Source organism: Lynx canadensis, chromosome B2 (assembly GCF_007474595.2).
Source record: "Lynx canadensis isolate LIC74 chromosome B2, mLynCan4.pri.v2, whole genome shotgun sequence".
NCBI lineage: Eukaryota > Metazoa > Chordata > Mammalia > Carnivora > Felidae > Lynx > Lynx canadensis.
The window spans coordinates 151,207,830-151,233,512 of record NC_044307.1 but is presented as its reverse complement, the minus strand read 5'-3'; the positions used below and the strand labels follow the sequence as shown (position 1 = coordinate 151,233,512).

Genomic DNA, 25,683 nt, shown 5'->3' with positions numbered 1-25,683 from the left:
ATGCCTTTGTGAAATTTAGTGTTTTGTTTTGCATAAATGTGTAAGAAACAAAAGTCAAATGTCCAAGACCTTGTTGATAGTAGTTAACGTGTTTGTTGTGGTACTTAAATTTTAATGTTAAAAAAGTCACCAGATATTAAAGAGCAAACTTATGTTGGGGCGCCTGGGTGGCTCGGTCGGTTGGGCGTCCGACTTCGGCTCAGGTCACGATCTCGCGGTCCGTGAGTTCGAGCCCCGCGTCGGGCTCTGTGCTGACGGCTCGGAGCCTGGAGCCTGTTTCGGATTCTGTGTCTCCCTCTCTCTCTGACCCTCCCCCGTTCATGCTTTGTCTCTCTCTGTCTCAAAAATAAATAAACGTTGAAAAAAAATTTTTTTTAAGACTTAAAAAAAATAAGTGTGGGAAACAAATAGTTAAAAGTTCTTCCTTGAAAAAAAATCTTATTATTGAAACCAAAGTATCAATTTCTGGCGTCCCAATCCAAATGGAAGTGTAGAAGCATCGAAAATTCTCTCAAAACTCACTGCTGAGATTGGTGTTTTAAAAGATGGTAATGGGGCGCCTGGGTGGCTCAGTCGGTTAAGCGTCCGACTTCGGCTCAGGTCATGATCTCGTGGTTCATGAGTTCGAGCCCCATTTTGGACTCTGTGCTGACAGCTCAGAGCCTTCAGCCTGCGTCGGATTCTGTGTCTCCCTCTCTCTCTGCCCCTCCCCTGCTTGCTCACTGTCTCTCTCTCTCTCTCTCCCTCAAAAATAAACATTTTAAAAGAGAGCAAACTTATCTTGATGAGCACTGAGTGGCGTATGGAATTGCTGAATCGCTATACTGCGCACCTGAAACTAACACAACGCTGTATGTTGATTATACGGTCATTAAAATTAAACACTTGATGAAAAATGCTCAAGCCCTCAAAAGAAAAATCCCCCGAGAAGCTGCTCAGAACGCAGCTTTGGAAACCTCACACCCGAGACTCCAGTATTCTACTCCGGGAAGGACAAACGAGACACAAGTGTGCTAAGGATTCTAGGTTGGAAGACACAGGCACTGCCCCAGGAGGACAGAGGACCGATGAAGAAGGGGGGTGAGCAGCACGCTGGCCTCGCTGAGGGGTACGCCCTGGGCTGGGGAGACGGGGCACGAGTGCACAGAAATTTTTAGCGGAAGCGAACGATTACGCACGTATATGATACGAATACAGCCTCGCACATATCCCCACATAGCCATGTGTATATACATACATCTGTGTGTACGACCACGTGAACGCTGAGAAACGATCAGCACCACCTAATCCATGACCAGGACCTAATCCATGTGGTGAGGTTATAATCGTATTTCCTTTTCTCCCAAAGACTACATCCCGGGCTCCGCGAGCACCTGCCACGGCAAAGCTCAGTGGAAAGTCGCGGCGGGCCGCGAGTCTACAGGCCCAACTCCTTCTCGGGCAGGAGGCCCTGGGACTAAGGTCCCTGCGGTAGGACCCCAGGGAAGGTGGCGGCCGCGGCCCAGGCTGGGGCTTCAGCAGGGAACGCTAGCCGCCTCTGTAGGCTCCTCCTCTCCCAAAACTGCCCCCACGGAATCGAGGCCTAGAGGACAAAAGGTACCAGGGTCACGGCGAGGCCGCCCGGAAAACCAGTGCTCACCGGGGCTGGTCACCGGAGCAAAAGGCACTCTGCCTGACGCGTCACGAGCTTTCTACAAATCGTAGCTACGGTCCTATTTAATATGAGACCTCATCAATTCAACGGCGAATTAGATGCACGTCTTCACATGCTGAGGGCCCCAAGTCCGGACGTACACCCGGCCGGTGTGTGTTTGCAACCGGCTGGGACGTAATGTGCTTGCTTCCGTTACCTGTGTTCTGTGCTTACACTGAAATGCTGCATCCCGATTATTCAACCCCACCTTGGACACAGAAATTGAAGAACTGAACGTGACTGAAATGAAAACTCCCCTTTACAATGAGGAAAACTGAATAAATCCAGGTATGCACACTCTTAGGTAGATTAATTAACATTTTTTAAATAATACAATCTCACAGTCCATGTTTAAAAGAAGTCATTGGCTTTGGTTTAACGCTCCAATCTCTTCAAATGACTGCAACTTTATCACTTAAGAATCTCCTTGGTATCTTGATGTTTGAAAACTGGAATAAAAAGTAAAACTAATACTTTAAAGCTCAGGGACGAAGAAAGAAAAAATAACGGGTATTACTTTTCCCCGGGAGGGAATGCAATTTACCATGATTTAAAGCAGAATCAAAAGATAATTATCTTTTGGCACTAATTTTAATATGTGCAATAAAACAAAAATTATCAGCTCTGAAGAAAGCAGAAGAACGTTCCCACTGCGGGGGTCCCATAAAACCAAGGCGCATCCTGGCATCGGGGACGTCTCCTGGATATAAAACAGAGCTGTCTGTCTGGGAGAGTTCGGGGAGGAAGGAACATTTTTCTCCCAAGCGGGAGGGGATGTCAGAGACGACAAAACAGGCCCCGTGTGCCCTCAGCTCACACACACAACTGGAAAATCCCGACCGTGGAAAGGTCGGTGGGACCCGAGGCCTCCAGGGTGGGCCGCGTGGCCCCAGTGGGGCTCTCCCCTGGGGTCTCCGAAGGGCCAGCGCTGCGGCCTGACCTTGGCTGTCGGAAGGGCCACGGGCAGAGAGAACGACACAGAGCGCCTGCAGCTTGGGATGGGAGATGACCCTCTGGCTGGGCCACTGGGGGAGGCTGCCCGCTGCCCCCAGGGCGGCTGCCCGGGCCACACAGACAGGCCCGGCGGGGACGGCGCCCTGGGTCAGCTTGTGGCCTCAACACAGAGAAAGGTATTGAGCCCTCACCTTGCCCCAGAGCAGGGCAGCGGGCGTGCCCCTGATGCCGGACCCACACCCTCCGACAGAGGCCCCGAGCGTGACCCACCATGGCCCGAGCCCCACTCGGCCCCACTGGGTGTGGCATGTCACACTGGGGACACGTCATCGGGGTCCACGGGGGAGAAGGACTTGACCGAAACACGAGGCCCCGAGGAGGCGGTGGCCGGGTTCGCTGGTCCTCCCCGACCCAGAGGGCAGACGGGTCACCTGCCCGGCCTTGCAGAGCTCGCCCGCCACCCCCCACGCCCAGGCCCGCACCTGGCACCCGGGCTCCCCCATCCTGCTGGGACGAGCCGACCGAACTTCCGGGGGGAACCCGCTTCCCTCAAGGTTGGCCGATTTAAATGTGCATCTACAAGGCACCTCCTCAGAAACACATGGGCGTGCGGAGCGGCCGCCACCAGGGCCACAGCGCTAGCCGGGCTCCTGCAGACCGCGGGGGACACGGGCCGTCCAGGACTCTGCCCCACCAGAAGCGACCCCGGCCGGACGGGCTCACCTGCGTTGTCTGCAGACGCTGCCCCGCCCCGGGGGCTGGGGGGCTGGGGGGTGGGGGTGCGGCCGCGTGGGGGGGCCGGGAGTCGTGTGCGGTGCGAGGCAAACCCGGGCCCAGCCCCAGGCGTCGTCAGGCCCCCAGTGAAGCCTGAGAAGCCAGCCCTGCACCTTCCGGAAGTGGAGAGCTGGGGCCTGAGGGTCTGGGGAGCCTCATCAGGACCCGCTGCACCCAGAGAAGCCCCTACGACCCCTTTCACATGAGGAGTCCACGGGCCCCCGGCCCCCACGTGTGACCTCATGCACGCTCACGGCCCCGGCCCACGGCTGGGCTGTGAAGGCCAGCGCTGTCCTCGTCGTATTCCGCACGCGCGGGAGCTGACACGTCGGGGCCACCAGGGGACCCCAGATGGGTCTGGAGACGCTGGGTTCGCCCCGGGGCTGAACAAGGTTTTATCTCTACCCTCGACGAGACCTCACTCCGAGCAGGGAGAGACACGCCAAGAAACACACGTACCTCTGAAGACAGAGGCGCATCCTGGAGAGGAGGAGCGGGTACGGAGAGCGAGCGGTCAGGGGCTGGCGGACGCAGGGGTCTCTGCACACGAGGAACGGGGTCTGGGGGACGACCCATCACGTGAAGCAGACGCGTAGGCAAGACGTAGCAGGGCTGCTCTGGGCCATCTGGGGACAAGGGGTCAGGGACAAGAGTCTCCTGGAGGACATGGGAGCAGCAAGGGGACAGAGCTGCAAGACGGTGTATGGTCCGTGCGGGCGTGCGTGCCCACGGCTTTGTGTGTGACGTTTGCGTGTCCGCAGGAGCCTCGGCGACTTGCCAGCGATAAGAGGATCCCCCACGGGCATCTACGGGGGCAGACGGGTATCTTCACTCCGTGAGAAGCCCCGGCGTGAGGAGCATGACTGGGGCCGGTCAGGTGTCATTTCGGTGCCCGCCGTCGAGAGCCTGGGATGTGTCATCTAAGCCTGTGACATGGACACAGGACACGCCCAGCCCCACCGGCCTGTTGCGAGGACCGAGTGGACGTGAGGGACTTCGCAGGCAGCCGCGTGCAGGGACCAGGCTCCCCTGCCACTGTCATTACCGCTCACGGGGGGGAAGAAGCCTCGGGAGGCGGTCAGCAGATAATTGCTCGCTGTCCCCAAACTTCCCGTTCATCACGCTTCCCAGCAGAGCCCTCTCGTGGGCACGGTGACTCCACTTGCGTGTCAAAAGCGGATCGTTCTGGGGCGCCTGGATGGTGCGGTCAGTTGAGTGTCTGACTCTTGATTTCAGCTCAGGTCATGGTTCTAGGATCGAGCCCCACGTCGTTCTCTGTGCTGACAGCTGGAGCCTGCTTGGGATCCTCTCTCTCCCTCTCTCTCTGCCCCTCCCCTACTCTCTCTCTCTCTCTCTCAAAATAAATAAACATTAAACAAAAAAGGAGGTCACTCAGATGTCATGGAGCCTAATACGACATCGAGCAGACAGTCATGGTTACTGATTGTTAACTTAACTGGTCGTTTCCTGAGCTAATAAAGAGATAAAGAGAAACCTCTGATGGCAGGCCATTTCTTCACAGCACGGCATTTTTACTTACTTTGGTAAAAATACTTCCAGAAAAAGATCTGAGGGAAACACGCGAAATTAACATCGACGGGAAAGTCAGAAAAGTCTCTGCAAGTTCAAAGGTGGGGCAGAGTCACCCCCATCGCAGACCACGTCTGTGTTTGGGGGACGCCCTGCACGTGCACACGCTATTACGGGAGCAGAGTACGAGGCTGCTGGCGGTGTCTAGGCCGTGTCACCTCAGCTGCCGTGCCACGATGCCATTTCGGGAATGAGTAGGTCCGTGCATCTGCTCATAAACCGAGAAAGTACCAAACTGTGGTCAAAAGTTATGAGGAGCCCAGCCTGTGCCCCACCAGGTACAGGAGTCGTAAGGTGTCAGTTATGGGGGCCGCGAGGAGGGCTGGCGCAGCGAGGGCGACCCTCGGCCGGGGCACGGGACACGCCAGCGTCCCGGAGCGGGTGAGTGGGGGGTGGTGGTAGCACCCAGGGCGGGCAGCACCACGTGTTCCCAGAGGAACGCGGACTGAGGGGGACCCGGAGCAGAGGCGCGGTGAGGACCAGGACTGACCAACAACACCACACACCCTCACGGCCTGGTCCAGGGTCAGTATCCACTGGGCCCACCCCAACCCTGTGGGGCTCACCCGCTCAACGAGGCTCGCAGATTGCTAGAACATTCCGAGTGAGGACGGTTATCTCCATGCAACTTGGCTTCTGACCGAACAGAACATCTGACAAACATTCACGTACACCTGTGCTGCCCTTGAGCAAACGACTTGGTCCCTCCTGACGTCCATTTCTTCCACTGTTCACTTAAATGGGGTGAGTCAGGCGGCCTCCGTGGCTTTGTTTTTAGTTTTAAGATTCCATAATCCCAGTAACTCTTATCCATTACGGGGCACCCAGGTGGCTCGGTCAGTTAAGCTTCTGACTCTTGATCTCGGCTCTTGATTTCGTGAGGTCGCGATCTCACGGTTCACGGATCCGAGCCCCAAGTCGGGCTCTGTGCTGACAGCGTGGAGCCTGCTCGGGATTCTCTCTCTCCTTCTCTCTCTGCCCCTCCCCTGCTTGCTCCTCCTCTCAAAATCAGTAAGTAAACTTAAAAAGAAACTCTTATCTAATATGCAAAGCATTTCCAAAAACGTGGCTTCTTCGTGAAACTTACTCATTAAGTTGAAGAAATCACAGAAATGGCACTAAGTCACCCCCCTGAGCTGCGTTGATGAACAGGTTTCTTCATTTCCCTGAGATTCAGTATTTCGTTTTCCCTTTTCCTTTAATTTATAAAATGAGGGGGCTGGGCTACAGGACACTTAGGGTCCCTTCCAGCCTCATCTAAATCTATCCGTTTTCCCCTCTGTTCCCTGAACTCCTTCTCTGTTCTAACTAGTGGCCCATAGCTCAAAGAATACTGGTTTCCTGTTTTGTAAAACGAAAGCATTCTTAGAGAAAATTCGTGTTCAGAAACCATCTCCTACTTCGTTTACATTCTATAGACTAATTTTGTATAATTCAAAGACGGTAAGTTACAAAACCTCTTATCTGGTAAAAGTTGGTGATCGACTTTGATATCTTACTAGATAGAAATAAAACAGTAAGTAAAATGATTCGAGAAAGTAGTTGACAATCAATTTTATATTGAGAGGGAAACTGAGTAATGCTTTTTTATTTTTATTTTTTTTACATTTATATATTTTTGAGAGACAGAGACAGAGCGTGAGCAGGGGAGGGGCAGAGAGAGGGAGACACAGAATCGGAAACAGGCTCCAGGCTCTGAGCGGTCAGCACAGAGCCCGACGCGGGGCTCGAACTCACGGACTGTGAGATCACGACCTGACCCGAAGTCGGACGCTCAACCGACCGAGCCACCCAGGCGCCCCCTGAGTAATGCTTTCTTAACTAAAATACAGTTTTAGATTCTACTCACTAATGTGTAATGACTCACATAGCAAGAGTGATGTTCTTCCTGCTGGATGAACCACCAGGAGACTGTGTCATTTATATTTATATTGCATTTCAATTAATAAAACTTCAGCCGTCAAACGGTACCTAAATTAATTGCTTTCTGGTTATTTATCTATTTGGTTTTTTTGTTGTTGTTGTTTGCTTCCTGTAGTTTGTTTTAGGAAAATAAGTAATGATACCGTCAGAATACCAATGAACATACGAGGGCAAAACTCTTTACGGATTTAATAAATACTCATGGAGTACCCAGCACGTGTACATTTTCAGACTAGGGTGCTGTATTTTCCTTTGCAGGAATGGTCCCTTCTAATGACTCCTACCACTGAATGCCCCAAAGTGTACTGACCACAGCACAGGGAACACACTCATTAGCACGGCAATCGTATTCTACGTACCCAACAGCACGAGTAATAAATATTATGTTACCTCAGCACAAACTCATGAAAAAAAAAAAAAAATAGAGGGAATTGTAACTAATAAAGAAACATCTGAGCAAAAGAGAAATCCGTGCCCAGTCTGGCCTCTTACAGGAAAAGACACAAGAGTTAAAGACAAACAGCTAATTTTCTAAAAATCTGGGAATAATACACAAATCACCACTTGTGCTTTGTTAGCTAAATGTGCCTACTTCTATCGGAGAAGGTCATTAGTAAAAGTATCTGCTAAAAACAAAAGCTAGGGGCGCCTGGGTGGCTCAGTCGGTAAAGCGTCTGACTTCGGCTCAGGTCATGATCTCGCGGTTCACGGGTTCGCGCCCCGCGTTGGGCTCTGTGCTGACAGCTGGGAGCCTGGAGCCTGCTTCGGATTCTGTGTCTCCCTCTCTCTCTGCCCCTCCCCTGCTCACTCTCTCTCTCTCACAAGAATAAATAAATAAATAAAACAAACATTAAAAAATTTTTTTAAATAAAAGCTAAATGCAAGTGAAGCTCGTCTTACATTCGAGATCTCAACAGCAGCGGCTGTCTGCAAACCCCACGGCCGTCTGCCGTTTCCTTGTTACAAGTAATTAAATACTATGTTTAATACTGCGAAATACCGATTTGATCTGACTTTCCTCAGACCCTCAGAAAGAACATACATCTAGACAACTGACATGAAACAAACAGAATCCAGTAATTTCATGCCCCACGTCCATAAATCAACTGAACGTCGTCTTTTTGTGTCCTGCCCATTTAGGCTGATTTAAATCAAATTATAGCATGGGGTAACTTATGTAAACTGGCATTTCCTGAAACATCGTTTTCAGTCCCACGAAACGGTGGAAGCCTGCATGGTTACTGTTGGTTAATTATAATCGACGGGTCACTTAAGGCCTGAAAATCTGGTAACAGCCCGTGAGGAGCGAGACACAAAAATGTGCTTCTCCCATGAGCTTATGTACTTACTGTCAAAACCTGAAACCTCTGACAATTCAGACTGCTTTTACAGAAAAATGCACACGTCCAGGGACATCGTTCAGAATAATTGGATACGTGTTCCTCAGGGAAAGCGTGGGCACAGCCACACCGCCCTTGCATGGGAAGCTTCCAAGATCCAGCAGTCAAACCGAAACATGCCGTGTTTGGTCCAGTTCCCACGCACTCATCGTGTGCTTCCGAAGAAAATCTAATGAGCTAACCTCTGGAAATACAGTGACAAGATTGAACAAAACTAACTCCCCCATTTCGGAAGTTCCTAAGAGAAGTACGCTTCTTTATACACAAGGTAAAACGTTTCCCAATCGTTTCTGAGGCAATAATTTTCAAATTTGGTAAACATGTTTTAGATTTCCCTGCCATTTGTGCACACGTATCTGATGGTCAAACCTTTGGATTCTTCCCTTTCTCACCTCAGCCCCAGGGAAGCCACCGCCAGGAGGGATGAGGGCCCCGTCCCGGGCAGTAACACGTGGGGCTGGGGACAGCGATGGGAACAAGAACACATCAGACCGACTCCACCCCTAACCCTCCTCTGGAGCCTTCACGGCTCATCCCGCTTGTTGCCTCTCGGGCTGTAAATCGGTGACCGTTCCTGTCACAGAGAGCGTGTCTTGGGGCCTCCAGGTGGTGGGAACGTACCAAGACTCAGGGCCTCCCCTCAAGAGTCCTTCCAGAAGGGGTGGGTAAGGACAGAGGTCGCGGGAGAGAATCAAAGTACTCTTGGTATCCTGAACTGAACTTAAAGAAATCTGAGGGGTTTGTTTTGGTCTTTTCATAAATGGACATTAAAACGCACTCGGAAAAAAAAAAAAAAACACTTCCAAGCACAGGCCACAGAGCTGTGATCTCAGGCTGCCTTTGTGAACGTTTACGATTTTTTCACTGGAGGCCGATCACAGAATATTCGCGTTGTTACTGAGTCTGTGGACCCTCAGCAGATGAATACTTTAAACCCAGAAGGACACTTTCTTTCGGTAAGTATTTTTTTTTTAAAAAAAAAGCAACATCTGAAAAGGCCCGAGGAAGCACACACACAACCAACTAAGCACGAACGAAGATTACAGACAGAATCTGATTTCACGAAACCTGTAAACGCCACTAACCAGATGCCAGGCAACCCGCCTCCTCCCCACAAATGTCAGAACAGTCGGTTTTAACACGTAAAAGTCGGTCAAACACTCCTTTGTAGCAAATGCAATCCACACAGCTTTCAGGATTTGGAACTAAATTAGCCAAGGGTTTGGTCATCTCTGAAATTTGGTCAAAAACAAATACTTGTTATCAATTATTGCTATATTTATACCAGAAGCTATAGTTTGTTTGGCATATTCAGAGAAACCGTTTAAAGAACTTAGGAAATTTAATAAAACCACCAAAATCTGAACTACATTTTGGCGGTCAGGTCACAAGAATTATTTGCATGACTCACTGGAAACTGAGGGAAAGGATGGACTCTACACACTGAACTTCCAGAAAGAGAAACCACTTCCTACGCCTATTAAATCCCTCCTCACAAAGCAACGTCGGGCCCCTTTTTACCTGAATTCTTATTGGTTTTGTTCTGCCGACTTTTAACTTGCTCAGTCCAAAGCGTGGGGTAACGGGACGCAATATCTAATAAAACAAAACAAAATGATGATTATTTTTAATCATCATGAAAACACAGTCTCTCAATTAAAGACCTCAGTGGGGAGCCTAAAAGCTGCAAAGTCAGTGGGCTAAATAAATACATATTCCACACTTTTAAAGATACTGTTAAACTGATTACATATTTGAGACAAGAGGAAAGAATAATATACGTTTATAACATGTTAGTATATGTTTTTTTTTTCTTTCTTCTTCCAAAAGCAGAAGTAAAATTTCTGTGGATCCAGAATGGCTCTGCTTGAGAGGAGTGGGGTTCAGGGAAAAGCCCCGACGTACGGAAACATGTCCTCGCACCCTAAAGACTCACAGTAACACACGAGGTTTCGCTCAGGAAAGATTCATCACAGACTACGCTATGCAAAATGCAACTGTGCGTAAAACACTTCAGGAACACTTCGTTTTCAGCAGTACTGTGTCACAAGCCACCGAGTATTCGCCGTGCGGGTCAGTCACACCGCGGGCCCGAGAACACACGGGAGAGGCTGCCTCGGTCCCGGCCGCCCTTGGCCACGATCAGCCCGGAACCTCAGACGAGTTCTCGTCTACGAAACGGCATCTGAGGACTCGGTGGGCTAATGACACCGTGTAGCCCGTGCCGTGAAGACATCGTTACCGCTGTCGCTGTTACCTGCGCACCCTCACTCCTTTTGGCCTGACACTTTGTGACACTTTGGCAAGTCCCTCAGACGATCTGTTAAAGGCTAAGAAGGGGAAAATCCGTCTTCGTCGTGACTACAAAATTCAAAACGCCTTAGAAACATCCTCACGCGCGTGACCTTACACAGCTTGCCTCCCGTGCCGCATCGTGGCCAGCACGAGATGCGAAAGACACGAAGTCCGAGCAGGGAACAAGACACGTGCTATTGTATGCTTCTGAGATATACATTTTATATTATCCAAATTATAAAATTTCAACTCCTCGATTTTGATTTGGGGGGGAAAAAGAGAGACTTTTGCATCATGCTGTATGTATGCCATGGCCACATCCACAAGCCGTGCCCCGAAGCCACCGGGAAAGACAGCAGGTGTCATAAACTTGGAAGCGGCCAAATCCAGTCCACTCTGAGAGGACTCCCGGCAGGTAACCTGCCTGCACGTCCCAGACCCGTCCGTGGCTGCCCCAGCACGTCCGCGGTCCTCCCCCATAGGACCCTGTTTCGGGCTGGGCTCACCTCCCCCAGCAGGACCCTGTTTTAGGCCGGGCTCACCTTCTTCGTCTCCTTGAGGCTGAGTCTCCAGCGCTGGGGCCGAGGCATCATCTGAATTCAGAACGGAAAAGATTTGCAAGGAGACTACAATTATGAGAGTAAGTTCAGTAAGTGTGTATACGGGATGGAAGCCGAGGGCTCGCATGCACCCCACACACCAGCCAAACCACCCCCCCCCCACCCCGGGGCACACAGGGACGCGGGGCCCGGCAGGAGCCCGACCGAGACGGCACAGGGCGCCTGGGCGAGCAGCCACCTGACGGCTGCTGCAGGCTGCAAACCGGGCCCCGGGGGGAAGTGCTGGGATTCCCGTCCCTCGGAGCCAGAGTGACTCAGGGCCCGTGAGGGAGAGACAAATGACCTAAGCAAGGGGCCACGGCAGTGGGAATGGGGGCTCACGTCAACAAAATCGGTGGGTTGGGGTGACCGGAGACAGAAGAGAGCTGGGGGGCGGACTGGGGTGGCTGGGGGAGCCCGATATCCCTGCTCTGCCCCCCACCCCGTTTTGCCAGGGCAGGTATCTAAGGATCAGGCCCTGACTTGCTGCCCTGTGCACCCCTGCACTACCAGCCCCTCTGTCACCCCTGCAGGAGCTGGGGAGCAAGAGTCAACATCACAGAGCAGGACACGGGTGTGGGTGACGGAGCTGCTCTAACGCCATTTCTCTAGAGGCTGAGGCTGCAGTGGATAATCTTGAATTAGCAGAAAGACTGTGGTTCCCTGGAACGGCGTCAGGTTCTAGAGAGTTCCGAGCCATGGCGGGATGGCATGGAGGATGAGCTACGGGAAGTCTGCCCCCAGTAAGCGGGGCCCCCGTCAGGGACACAATCACAAGGCACTTTGTGGGGCTGTTTCTCGCTCGAGCTTGCTCATGTGAGCTCGTTATATAATAATTTGAGAATTAAAATACAATAAACAGTGTGGGAGATAAGGGCCAGCCACGAGGCTTATCTGTGATTCATGACTTTCCCAGATGTCTGGGGAATAAAAATGAAGTTTCTCATAAGTTCTTTTCGGGGGCAAACCAAAAGGCTTTTTCACAAAACTTCAACACTGAACAATCTTTTGAAAAAAGGCTTGCTCTCTGTCAGAACGCTCACAAAATGTAATGTCGCCTGTTCGAGAAACTCAAGTTCTAACACTGGAACAGCAACTGTGAACCGTTGAAGATCGTGTAATCCCTTCCAGAAACTACGATGAAACGGGGAGCATATCTACAGCAACCACACACGTTATGAGTGCTGTACATTTTCACCGAGGCCTGGACACATCACCTCTGTGGGGCCACCGGCCCATTCCCCAAATCACTGGCAGCCTGAAAACTCACGGTGAGCCACTCACGGCGACCCAGTGACCACCCGTAGGCCTTCCCTCACCCCCCACCAACGCCAGGGGCCCTTCCTGTCAGCGTGACCCTGCTCACATCACTGGCCATGCTCTGGTCCCTTGTAGACTTCTGTCCCAACATAACAAACACGTGGGCACCTACTGAACTCGGCCTTGAGAAAATGGAACAAAACCATGGGCAGCTGTGGGCTTTTTATTTTTCCCACTAGAGTTTGTAACGTCTCGTTTTTATCCATAAACCAGTTCTGTTGCTTAATCTCAGGTATTTTCTCTTGTCATGTGCATGTCCAGAGATCAAGAGGCTTCAGTAGAAGGAATGTATTCCTCCCCTACATGAACTTCTGTGCCCACGTACCAATTCCCTAGGGATTTTTGTTTCACTTTTACAGGGGATTCAACGTGTGTTGCAAGGAACAGGTTTAGGAAACGCCTTCTGAAATAGCGCTTCCTTTCCTTTCCTCCTCTCCTGAGCACCGGATTGATTTTTGCAATCATAAATACTGCCCCTTCCTGTTCTCTAAAAAAAACCTGATACGCCCACCTCAGGATCTTACAGACTCAAATCCCAGCCATTCATCTAACATTCTAGGCGACTTTATCCCCTTTTCCAAACGTAAACTCTCGCTCCAGCCAGTGTTCTATGCCTGCCCATCACGTCTCTCCCCTATTTCCCTCAACTACGAGGTTCTTCTGTTCTACGTTATGCCTGTCCCCTCTCCCACCCCCTCTGTGGCCACCAGCACCTCCCCTTTCATGAGACCACTCGTGTGCCAATCGGTGCCTGTCCCAAGCGTGCACCCGAGGTGCCCCCAGCTCTACCACCCGCCAGGGCAGCCACGGTGCCCACCGTAGTCTCAGGACACACTGAAGGCAACGTACTTGACTGAAACTCAGCTCTATCCAGCTTTATGCCCCTTTCTTTATCACCGGTTCCTATACTATAACCTACATCAGAAAAAAAGAGTTGCCTACAATGTTGGTACTTAAACCTTTTCTTTTTTTCAATTCTGTCTTGAAAATGACTTCTGACTTTAAAGGTCGATGTAACATAAAGAGAAAAAAAAAGTGTCACTGGGTCTAAAGGATGATGGCTGTGGGAAGGGCGAAGGTGGGGCTCCTGCAAGGTCACGGTGGGCATGCTGTAGTTTGCACAAGACGAACCCGGCTGCTACGGAAATGGCTCGCTGCTCTACCTGGCTCTTGTCACTACCGGTCCCAGGGGAGGCGACTGTCACAATGGGGAGAAGCATTCCTCTTTATCATGAGGAAGAGTTGAGACCTCTTTCTTGGTGGCCCTCAGTATTACACTCCCGAATTACACGTGGAAACCCAAACACCACGCATGAGCCTCTCCCCAGGGAGAGACTGTGGCACCGAGCAGCATGGACAGGTGGCCCCAACACAAGCCACATCGGAAGGGTCCTCCCGGGGGCATATGTGGGTTACGTGCCCCGCACCTACAGGACCCTGGAGGTCCAAAGGCAGGAATAACACAGTGCGTTGAGTGAATATGTAATGAACTGTGTCAGCTCTCGTATCGTTTAGTCCATATTTAAATTTTAACCCGAGGAGCTATTTTAGGGCATAGACTGAATTAGCTTTAATACACTATCATCATGAAAATTTATTTTAAGGGGCGCCTGGGTGGCGCAGTCGGTTAAGCGTCCGACTTCAGCCAGGTCACGATCTCGCGGTCCGGGAGTTCGAGCCCCGCGTCAGGCTCTGGGCTGACGGCTCAGAGCCTGGAGCCTGTTTCCGATTCTGTGTCTCCCTCTCTCTCTGCCCCTCCCCCGTTCATGCTCTGTCTCTCTCTGTCCGAAAAATAAATAAACGTTGAAAAAAAAAAAAATTTAAAAAAAAAAAAAAAAAAAAAAAAAAAAAAAAAAGAAAATTTATTTTAAGATAGTTACCTGTTTTTCCTGTGCCTTCCCGTTGGGGTAACTTTTCATTTATGGAACCTAAGGGGGGAAAGAAGGAAGAAATTATCGTTGGCTCCCAAGTGCCCATCCACAGTTGTTACACAATGCTTCCTTCCACTTCCAATGGTTCACCGTGCTTGTCACTTTCTCATTAGGCTGCACAAGCCACCTAGTACCCAGAGGTGACCACGTCATCTTCCGTCACAAGCCCTAAGCCAGTAAACCAAAGATTAGTTCCTACTTCTGTTGCTAACTAGTCGGCCACGTACCTGAGACCCGCACTCTTTAATATACAACACGTCAGTCTCTTCACTTGAAAGACGTCATCATCCCCTTCACATACATCACCACGTTGGGGCAGCAGAATGAATTAGAATTAAAAAGGAAACATTTTTAAAGCAAAAAAAGTTATGCAACCGAAGATACTTGAAACCCTGGTTTCGGCTGGATTTCGCTCCATAGGAAAGAAAGTTGAGGAGCCATCTTAGATTGTAGAAGAATGCAGGAAAATTCAGAGCTGACCAAGTAATTCTCGGAGTGTTTGTGATGTCTCTGATACACCGAGAGATCCGTGAGATAGATGGGCGGCCCTGTGCTCTCTTCCTGGCAGCTTGAAACAGCACAAGCACTGACTTCCTCCCACACCATTACAATGCCCTCCCCCAAAGGAATAAAACAAAAAACTGCTCAGGACGAATTTGGAGTCTACCTGCTGATGGGGTGAGGACAGTCGGTGCAGGACTCACCGAGGACTGCCAGGGTCACATGCTGGGCTCTGTACCTAGCGCGGACATCACAGACACAGAGGCGAGACCCATCGCTTGTCTTACGATCTTGAATGCGACATTGACGTACAAACCATCACTTATACTAAAGATGTAAACCATATGGTATCTTGAGACTATTTACCCTGTCTCTTGGGCCATAACGGTAACATAGTAGGAGACGTCCAAGCAGGTCATCGTAGGAAAGGATCTCACGGGACAGGCGTTAACACAACCTCGCAGATACCGTTGGTTCCCTGGAAGCCGGACGGAAGTCAGCAGGTTTACCGCAAGGGGCAACGGGCGGTCACGATAAGCACTTCTCGAGCACCGCCAACCTCGGGGAAGCCCACTGGGTCTGCCGCAAGTGCGCCCCGTCGGCCCCCAGCTCCGGAGGAGACACGCTTCTTCCTCCAGCCCTGATTCTGTGAAATAACTGAGTCATGTGCATTTGGAAGCTTTGCTCTCCGGGCGACAGAAAGGACCTCGTTCTCCGTAGGACGTCAGAACTGCTTACGGACGACCACGCCGGGCTACCGCCCTCCCGCCATTTGGGGAAAAGGCACATGGTTTCCAGGCTTCAAAACACAGGATTCTGATTTTGGCAAGACTCCCCGGGATATCAAAGGGGCCCACGGCGTGGCCTCATCCTCAAGCCTTTGGGGCCTGCCTTTCTTAGATTTCTCAAGGAGCTTAACTGTCTTTCCTCCTCAGCTTACTGTTATCATGTGTTTCTGCAATGAGTCAAAAAACGTTTTCTACTTTTGCCTGAAAATGGTAGTATTCCAGTAATATTTCCGAATATTTAGGCATTAACATCTTGAGCTACACGTAAATATCCTCCGTAATAATCCGACATCCCGCACGAGAGGGCTTCTCCACAGCATTGAGGACAGTATTTTGTAACGCGACCATCGAGGACCATAAGCTGTGGATTCACAGTCGGCTGAGAGGCCTCGGGAAAGGTCTCCCTCCGCCCGCAGGCCTGCTTTCTCCCAGACCAACCTCTGCCAGGCTTGCCCACCAGCCCCCGCAAAGATAATTCCGTCCCGTTCTCAGTACGTAAGAAATGATTTTAAAGCACGGTCCAGTGTCGCTGCTAGCCTGCTCCGTGGTTCAAGGATTCTGCAACAGAATCTGAAGAGGTCCCAATCACCGCACCTTCCGAATGCCTCTGGACAAAAATCTCCCCAAGCTTCACCTCCTTCCCTGACATCCCGTCCCCAAGGGTGTGGAAAACGGCCAAGCACCGCTCTCCAGGCAGCAACAACGCTATGCTGAGTCCAATCCATGAAGCCAGAACCAGAAAGCAGCTCTTATCTGTCATTACAGCTCTCCAGAGATAAGGACTTGCTGGAGAATTCCCGAGGGCGTGGGACCCACGAGACTCTAGGACGTGGGCGCAGAAAGGGGTTTTGAAACCGGGGGCTCGGAGAGAGCGAACAGCTTCCTAAACCACGAGCTTCTCGGCTGAACCTTCGAGGCCTGATCACTGCTCACGGTCACAAAGACTGCCCTCACATTCACGTTCCAGAGGACACAGTTGAATTCCCTCCGTTTGTGCGATCTCAGCCCCTTTCAATGCTATTTTGCTTTTTCTCTTACTGTTCGGTTTTGTTGGGAGATCACTGGCATACGGCGCCATATCGATCCAAGGCACACATCACAAGGACGGGGCTTACCTGCACTGTGGACTGAACAGCAAGGGCAGTTTGACATCGTCGTTTCCTACAGATACAATCATTTGATGCTATTTGAAAAGAGGTGGCTCTCTCTCTCTCCTCCCTGTGCCCCCCCCCCTCAAAATAAATAGATACACTTAAAAAGATATTTTAAAAGAGGTGGCTTTTTCCGCAATCAGGGCACACGTCACTGGTGGAGGAAACCACAAAAACGACGCAGGGAGCACGATATCTATGGCGTAAGGGGAACAATGTGAGGCCCGTCATTCTGGGCGCCCGGTTCCAATGCAGCTGCCCTCGGGAGTACCGACCCGTTGCCAGAGCGGCCCTGATGGAGGGTGCCGTGTTCTGCTGAGAGCGGGTGCCCTCAGCAAACTCCTTCCCCAGCGCCAACCGCTCCTTAGAAACCGCGAAGGAGGCGGGGTCTGGGCGCACGGCTCCGGCGGAAGGGAGAGGTTCCCGAGGTCAGCCCGCGGCGGGCCAGCTCGTGTCCAGCAGGCAGGGCGCGGGGCTCCTTCAGGGCCCAGGTGAACAAGCCGCGCTGGCTTATCCCTCTCTGGAAATTGCACGTCCAGGGACAGATTTACAGCATCAGAAACAGAGAGCGAGAGGGAATGGGAAAAAGAAAGAGAGAAAAGGAGCAGAGGAAGGGCAGGCTCCGCGCCTCCTGTACTTTGCGGACACGCATCTCGGCTCGGACACCCGCTCACCCATCTCTGCCGCGAGTCTGAGAATCCAGTCGATGCCGAGCTCTCTCGAGGCAGAGGCCCAGAGGCCCTGCGCCCAGAGACGGGCCCCTGCGTCCCGCCAGCCCTCCTCCGTCCGGCGAAAACCAGCGGGCTTTGCTCGGGGGCTGCCCGGCTGCTTCTGCCCTCCCGCCCCGAAGGGACACCACGCGGTGCAGGGAGGAGGCGGAACCGGGACCCGAGAACAACCCTGCCAGCTGCCGGCCCCGCCACCTGCTCAGGCGGCTTCCCCGTCCCGACCTCGGCTCCCTCATCCGCAACATGGGCAGCGTCGGGCCCCCCCCCCCCGCCCCCTCCCGGTTGAGCGAAGACGGGACACCAACAGGAGACAGGCACACGGGGAACGCTCGCTCCGTCGCCCGCCTGGTGCCTGGTGCTCACGCCACTGGGGCCTCTGTCTTCACACAGGAGGCTTTCATCTGCGGAGGGTGACACGGCCCGTGCGCCCCAGCGGGCCCCGTGGCCTCCACTCAGAGCGGGTGGTCAGGCCGGGCACGCTCTCGTGTGTTGCTAGACAAACAACAGGAGAGACGCAGCCCTGAAAGGTTTCGTCTACTTTGGGGAGACGAGGGCTAACTGGAAATTACTGGAATAAAGTACACGGTAGTTGTGTGCGCGGCTAATCAACACAGTTCCTGCCGTGTGCTGCTCGTTGCTCTAAGTACGCGACACGCAAAGTCACTTAACGCTGACAAGAGCCCCATAAAGTAGGTCTCATCGTGATGCCATTGTACAGATGAGGAGACTGAGATCTGGGGGGGTGTCTCACGGGCCCGAGTCACGTAGCAGCACCCGTGTGTGCGCCGTGAGCCCCGGGGGGGCTGAGTGGAGGCAGGAAGGGGTGAACAGGCCCTGGCAGAGGAGGCGGAGGGGGGGTGAGAGACGGGCTGGCGGTGAGTGGGGACACGGCGTGTTCAAGGGGACGCCTGGGTCCTCGAGTGCACCCCGCAGGCTCCTGGTCCCCATCACTCTGTGCACGTCCCCCAGGCAGGGACTCTCCTGTCACCTCGGCCTCCACAGAGCCTAGTGGAAGAGCCTGGGTTAAGAGGCAGCCTGCATGGGACCTGTGAGGGCAGACGAAACCCTGCCGGCTCCAGACCTCCTGCCCTCAGACCCGCTGACCTGGTGCTGAACGAGCCGGGGGTGGAGAGCGGGGGCAGGGAGGCCGTGCGTCAGATGCAGGGGGAGCCGAGGCCCAGGACGGAAACCCACACTGGCATCAGAGCTCAGAAACCCGCCAGCCCCACATCGCGCTTCCGTCAAAGGTCCGCCCTACAGAGGGCGCCAGGCGTAGACACGTGGCTGAGCCAAGGGGCAGGGGCGGGGGGGGGGGGCCGCCTGCCCCCAACTGTTAGTAAACCCGTAGAGCAGGGCCCCTGCCCGCGTTCCCTCCTCGGGTCGCTGGGACACCCGACCCCATTAACGCCAGCGTCAGGGCTGAGACACTGGACGGTCCAGAGACAACATGACCTTCGCGATCGTTCCACGAGTTTGCAGAGCACTGGCAGGCAGCCCCCAGGCCCGCGTGCTGCCCTCCCAGGCAGGACCCCGTGCCGATCAGTGTGTTCCTGGCTCCCGCCCCACGAGACCTGCTTCGGGGAGCGTGGCTGCTCGTCCTCACGGTAGTGGCTGACCCGCTTTAAAACCAGCCCCACTACGACGCTTCCTGGGTGTTGGCAGATGGTGCGGGAGCCGCTTAGCGAATCCCTCGTCTTTCCTGGATGTAAGACTAGAAGTTATATACCCACTGCGCACAGAACGAAACAGCGGGAAGGATCACCTGACACGAGACGGCGATGGTCTTCCATACACGACTTCAACGACCACAGACTTTTGGTACGTGCCTGAGGAACCAGGCTTTAGAGTAATCGCAGCAGAGAGAAACGCAGAGCTTTCTGCATTTTTTTTTTCATTTTTTTTTTTTTTGCTTTTTTTTTTTTTGCTTTCTGCATTTTTAACCCCTGCCTCAGTTTGCCCTTCCTATGGACTTGCAGGTCCCATGGGTGACCGGGAGTACAATGTTCACAATCAGGGCTCGCTTCCAACAGGCGAAGGTGACTCGCTCCCCCCGGATCTTCCCGGGTTTCCTTGCAGGTGATACCGCACCACCTGGAGTAGGACGCGGCCCTGAACCCCACCGGCCCCCGAGAGGGCGGCGAGCGCTAACCTAACGCAGGTTTTCGTGAGGCTAGGCCCCTGGGGAGGCCAGCAAGGGAGCCCCTCTGTCTGCAGCAGCCGCCCCCGGGCCCAGGACGGAGACGCCTGCGGGCCTCGGTCCCGGTGGACAGCGGGGGGGGGGGGGTTGCTGTGCGGGAGCCGTGACGACAGTGAGCCCTGTCCCCTCCAGGCTGACGGAACCACGAGTCTTTTCTGAGCACCTCAGATGCGGAAAGGGCCTGGTCCACCACACTCCTCGTCCCCACAACCTTGGGCAAGGACAGGTCGAGCGGCCCCTGACCAGCCCCCACCCCCACCAGCCATCCTTTAAGGTTGGGCCATGCCCAGCAGGTGGGGGTGGCCCGGGGCCAGTGCTGGGCAGACAGAAAGCAGAAATGAGCTGCATTTGGGGCCCTGCGCCCTGTCCCCTGGCACAACACGAACCCCTGAGCCCTGTCCCCCGGCACAACACAAACCCGATGGCCCAGGAGAGCAGCATCGGTCACCCTGGGCTACAAGGGCCCCTCTGAGCCACAGTCATGCCAGTCGGTGGTCACTGGTGGCCAGAGGGCCAGGTGACAGCTCCGAGCCTCCCCGGGACTCGCGGGGCGGCTCCCCTCATCACCCATAACCCCGCCCCAGGGAGGTCCTGGGGCCTCCTGCCCAGACTTGGGCCCCACCCAAGAGTGTGGGGCCCAGGTCGGTCCCAGCAGCCACAGTTGAACGCTCGCCACCAGATGCTATCATCCCCGCCTCAGACACCCCGGGGTCCGGCCACATGCTCTTTCCGTCTCAGGTGGCACAGAGCCGGTGACAGAGACAGGACCCCAGCAGGACGTTCAGGCCGCTTGGAGGAGACGCCGAGGCAGACACCGTGTCCCTCGCCCAGAGACAGCGAGAGGCGGCTGGCCGGGCGAGTGTCACCGCCAGGAACGTGTCACCTGGAAGCTCCTCGGAAACCAGACACCCCAGCCTCTCTCCTCCGGGCCGCTCCGCGGACAGAAACTTGAGGACCGCGCTCCGCACAGGGAGGCCCGGCCCGTGCCTTCTGCAGGCCTGGTTATTACGTGCCACTGTCCTCGTCACATCCACGTGTCTGCGTCCAGGCCCGGCCGGGCCACGGCCACCTCCCGTTGCTCGTTTGCGTTTCTGTGGCCAAGAAACGAAGCCAATCGACCCGTCTCCTCTGAGCGAGCCTGCGGCCAGGCCCAGGCTCGCCCCGCGGGACGGAGTGCAGGTGGCGCTGGGGTGGCCTTCCTGGGCCTCGTCTCCTGTGCGGCGAGGCCGGTCCGGACTCCCGCGTGCAGGAGCGTCAGAGACCAGGAACGCTCTGAACGTGCCGTCTGCCGGGCTGAGCGCCGACGGTCCCGCAGCTGAGAGCTTCCTTCTCTGCGACGGCAGAGGAGGGGTATGTAAGTCTTTCTTCACACAGCCCGAGAGAATCCTTCTGGATTTATCTTCCGTTGGCGTCCATGTAATGCCTGTGATGTCTGTTTCCTATGCTTCCGTGTATGCTTTGGAGTCTCAGTTTCACGCACATCAGCGGGTACGTCGCTGGCACAGAGCCCAGCGGCATCGTGGACGGCTTCCCGGCACGGGAGCTCGGCCGCCGCACACACAAATAAGTGCCATAAAAATAAGTTCTACTTGTTCAAAAAAATTCAAAAGAAAACACACACCCTTGTTTGTTTTTGCATAGAATGTCTCTGGAAGGACACAGCCACTGGGGGTGGGACGCAGACCTCGGGACCACCACTCTGACAGGATCTCTTGATTTCTTTTACAGTTTTAGTAAATATTAGAAAACACGACAGAACAGCCATTGAGGCACAGGTGTGGAAAAGGACACCGTAAAGCGCCAAAGTCGTGAAAGCCTCAATTACAAACTAGCCACCGTATCAAATGTACAGTCAAGTACAATAATCGAGCAGACTGTAACACAAAAATAAAATCGCAATGGGGCACCTGGGGGGCTCAGTCGGCTGAGCGTCCATCCGACTCTTGATTTTGGCTCAGGTCACGATCTCACGGTTCGTGAGTTCCCGCCCCACCTCGGGCTCCATGCTGACAGTGCGGAGCCTGCTTGGGATTCTCTCTCCCTCTCTCTCTGTCCCTCCCCCACTGTGTTCTCCCTCTCTCTTTCTCTCTCAAAATAAGTAAATAAACATGTTTTAAAAAATAAATTAAAAATGCAAGTATCAGATACCTGAAAGCACTCTTTTTTCCCAAAAGGAAAATTAACAGCAAAAGCATGAAGTATTTTTCCAAGAAGGAAAAGTAACCACAATAAAATACCATCAGCACGTAGTTGAATGATTCAATACCAAGTCCAAATTCACAAGGAACGGGTGAGCAGACCCAAGGCAGGGCCCTGAGAGGCCCCCAGCGGGGACGGGCAGCAGCCGGCCAGGCCCCCGCGGCCACCGGGACTCCACACGAGGGGCCGGGCTGCAGCCGCTGCTGCCCAGAGCCCACCGACCCACAGGTCCTCAGACCGGGTCTCAGGCAGCCTGCGGAGTCCTGTTTGGTGTAAAAACCACACCACGGGACCCTCTCCTTGAATAGTTGGCTTCGTTTCTTAAAGAGAATTTCAGCATCAATCCAGTACCTTCAGAAAGTTTATCAGAACGTTCACGTACCTTGTGTCGGCTGTATCCCATGACCACTTGCACCTCACCAGGGATGTAAAACAAATTTCCTCAACGCTTCAAAACCGGTCACAGGGGTCCCCGACGATTTATGTTTTTCTCCGAAACACATCTTGGTGAGTGGCGTCTACACAGCAGCCCGGCAGCCCAGGGGGGCCGGCTGGTTTTCGCGCCACGGCAGGGCGCGCTCCCTCCGGGTGTACCTTCCCCTCCGTTAAAGCCGTCTGTGCATACGGTCCCTTGCCAGTGTGCACCGAAACATTCTGTTTTGCTATCATTTTGGGGGAGGAGGATGGTTAGGCCTTAAGAAAAGGCCATTTTGAGGGGGGAAAGGGGGCTCCTTCTGATCGGTGACCTTTCCAATTCACACAAAGCAGCTCTGAACTTGCGTTTCCGTACTTTTCATGAAGAAACGCTTCAGAGACGTTAGCAGCCAGCTGCAGCCGTTGATTTCAACATTTGGAAACTCGGTCGTGCTGATATTTCCTTCAAATTCCGCAGCTGCGCAGGGTCCTTAACTTAGTGCCAGGGAAATTCATGAGTGAGAAACGAACAATCAGCTTCTATGAACGTAGTGCAAACTTTCAGAAGTGATCAGCACAGTCACAGAAATGTGAATTTCCTCCACTCCAGGCAGAGGCCGGAACGGCAGGCGTTGTGGGCAAACGGGAGGACCGCAGCCCCGCCTGCCACGTATCACGTAGACACACCGAAGGGCTCCACGGAACCCCACGTCCTCTGGCCTTCGCGCCTGGGCCTTCGCAAACCCAAACGTGTAAGCTGCCCAGGTAAGTAATCGGAATGTGTGAGTGCCGTCGGCCCCAGGAAAGGACCATGAACTTACTCCTTCCCGTCCGGGGAAAAGCAAAGCCTCCGATAATTGACACGGAGGGAGAGACGACACTTGTCACAAAACTTGCCAGGAAATAATCAGGGCCGGAGAGGTGGCTTTCTGTCCCGCGCCACAAGAAGGCGCTGGAACACGGGGTGTGGCGACGTCAGGTTGAACAGGATCTCCGTCCTGCACTCCAGAACTCTCCCCATAGCCCACCCTGGTGCAAGACGGGGTGGGGCGGGCTGATCCCAGGAGGGCCTCAGTCACGGTTGCGGGACGTCTCCCCTCCACGCCCCTGTGTCCCCAACTCTGTGCAGCTGACTTCAAACACATACCTCAAGCTGAGCTACATACGAAGATTCTGGGGGTACTGAAACATGAAGAAATCGTGCACACAGGTTCAGCTTACAGGGTCTCAAACCGCTTTGCACTCTTGCCAGGAATAAGCTCTTGGCCACGGGGCACAGTTACGGAAGGGACGTGAGATAAAAAACCCTGAAGCTATTTGCAAATAATAGCGAATAGGCGAGCTACAAAAATCCTCCCTCGGAGAAAAGTCCTTTGTCTCTGACCCCTACCCGGCCCCCAGCAACGTTACTCTTCAAATCGTTAGAAGGAGGAGGAGAACACATCCTTACAGAATAAATACAAACCAGCGGTGTTCAGACGGAGACACGTTGACCTGGCCGCTCACCAGCACAGACGACGGGGGCCACGCTCAGCGCGTTCCCTGTCATTTCCTTCACCTCCGGAGCGTCCCCGTGCAGGGAAAGACCCTGTGCAGAAAGCCGTCTGCAGACCCAGGAGCCTCGATCAACAGGCCAAGGCGAGCTATAAATCCCCAAGCCATGAGTAAGGAACACCCGCCTTCCGGCAAGCAAGGCCTGGAGTGCACCTGGGTGCAGCTCAAAGAGCAGCTTTTCGGTCCTCAATACTTCTCAAGGCCATATGCTGCCTGCCAGGGACATTCACGCTCTCCGCACGAAGGGAGAGACCTCCCACCATCCTCCAGGCCTGCCTCCGGCACAAGATCCGCGAAGAGGAAAGCAAGAAGCAGGAACCATCTAGAATAAACGGTGGGAACAAGACCGTTCCGCTCCCTTTTTATGCCAGACTTTCCCAGAACGATCTCTCCCTCACCTGTCCACCCCTGCCGTGTGCCTGCAGCTCCTGGCCCGAGACCGCGTGTCTGCAGAGACCTCAAGGCCACACGCACCTTACCTGGCAAATCCTCAACAACAGATAAATCAGTCAGCGATAACAACGAACGGATTCCTCGGGAGAAAGGACGTGCCCCGTGAGCCCTAGGCTACAGGTCACGCACACTACGATTCACTAAAGCGGAATCTTAGTACTGCGTTAGGGGTTCGCCAGGTTCAATAATCCAGTCATCGGGAAGGGGTGCCAACTGGGCAGAGGGCCGGGGCCACCGCATCCCCTGAAGCCTCTGCCTCTCACAGCCTGAGCGCCGCTCACCCGGCGGCCGTGGCTGGAAACACCAAGCAGACCACCCACTAGCTGTGACAATCTGAGCGGCGTCCTCACCCCAAGGGACCATCCTTGACCAGAGCTGGTTATAGACGGCAGGTCTGCAGAAGTAACACCGAGGTGTTAATGCGGTTGGGGGGCCGCAAGTAGCCTCCTGCCCTCCGAGAACCTTCGACAGAACCTCCACGTGGCCGTGGATTTCCAACAGGGACTTACACACATTCTCAGTAAGGCGTTCAAGGGTTATTGCACGTGGCCGAAAATGTGGGCTATGGAGGCAGAAAGACAGATTTAAGTCCTAGCTCTGTCCCTTAAAGCACGGAGGCCTTGGGCACAGTCCTCACCTGTAACATAGAAGGTAAGCCCACCTCCCACCCAGGCTGCTGCGACGCCCAACACACGGCGGGGCCCCACGAGCGGCGGCCACCAGGCCTGCCACCCCCCGCTGTCCCAGAACATCGCGGAGGGCAGACGCTGAGGCCATTCGGCCCCAAATCCTCATCCACACCTGTCCCAGCCTCCCTTCCCGCCTCGGTGCGGCCGTCCTAACAGGGCTCCCGAGGCATCTAAACCCCCGCCCTCTCCCCCCGGGAAGATCCTCCGGGAGATGTGTGACCTCACGAGGAATTTAACGCACTCGTAACTTTCCACACCTTTTTAAATCCGTGAAATCCCGCACTCGTGCCTGAAAGAACATAAACACACCGGCAGAGCATGATGGACTGTTGTCAAAGACGCAGAGAAACCGCTTCCGGGGCAGGAGAGAGAGTCCCCACGTCCAACCCCCTTTCCAGTCAACACCCCTCTCTGCACCTGTAGTCGCCGTCCTGGCGGTGTGATCACCCCTCCCTCGTCTGCCTCTGCGGCTTCCCACCCGAAGAGGCTTCTCGAAGTGCCAGGGGTGAGTTTTGTCTGGTGTCGCATTT

General features: G+C 53.9%; 1 protein-coding gene across 3 annotated transcripts in view; it reads right to left on the bottom strand.

Annotated features, from left to right (window-relative positions):
* SMOC2 (SPARC related modular calcium binding 2) overlaps positions 1-25,683 on the bottom strand; it is a 168,647-nt gene that overhangs the window by 77,619 nt on the left and 65,345 nt on the right. For 2 of the 3 annotated variants that reach the window (XM_030316796.1, XM_030316798.1), the window contains exons 5-7: positions 14,429-14,476; positions 11,172-11,222; positions 9,856-9,930 (exon numbers count right to left, since the gene is read on the bottom strand). In XM_030316796.1, the coding sequence (XP_030172656.1) occupies positions 9,856-9,930; positions 11,172-11,222; positions 14,429-14,476 (174 nt within the window). Of the gene's footprint in view, positions 1-9,855; positions 9,931-11,171; positions 11,256-14,428; positions 14,477-25,683 lie in introns of all 3 variants that reach the window. The other variant, XM_030316795.1, reaches the window with a different exon arrangement.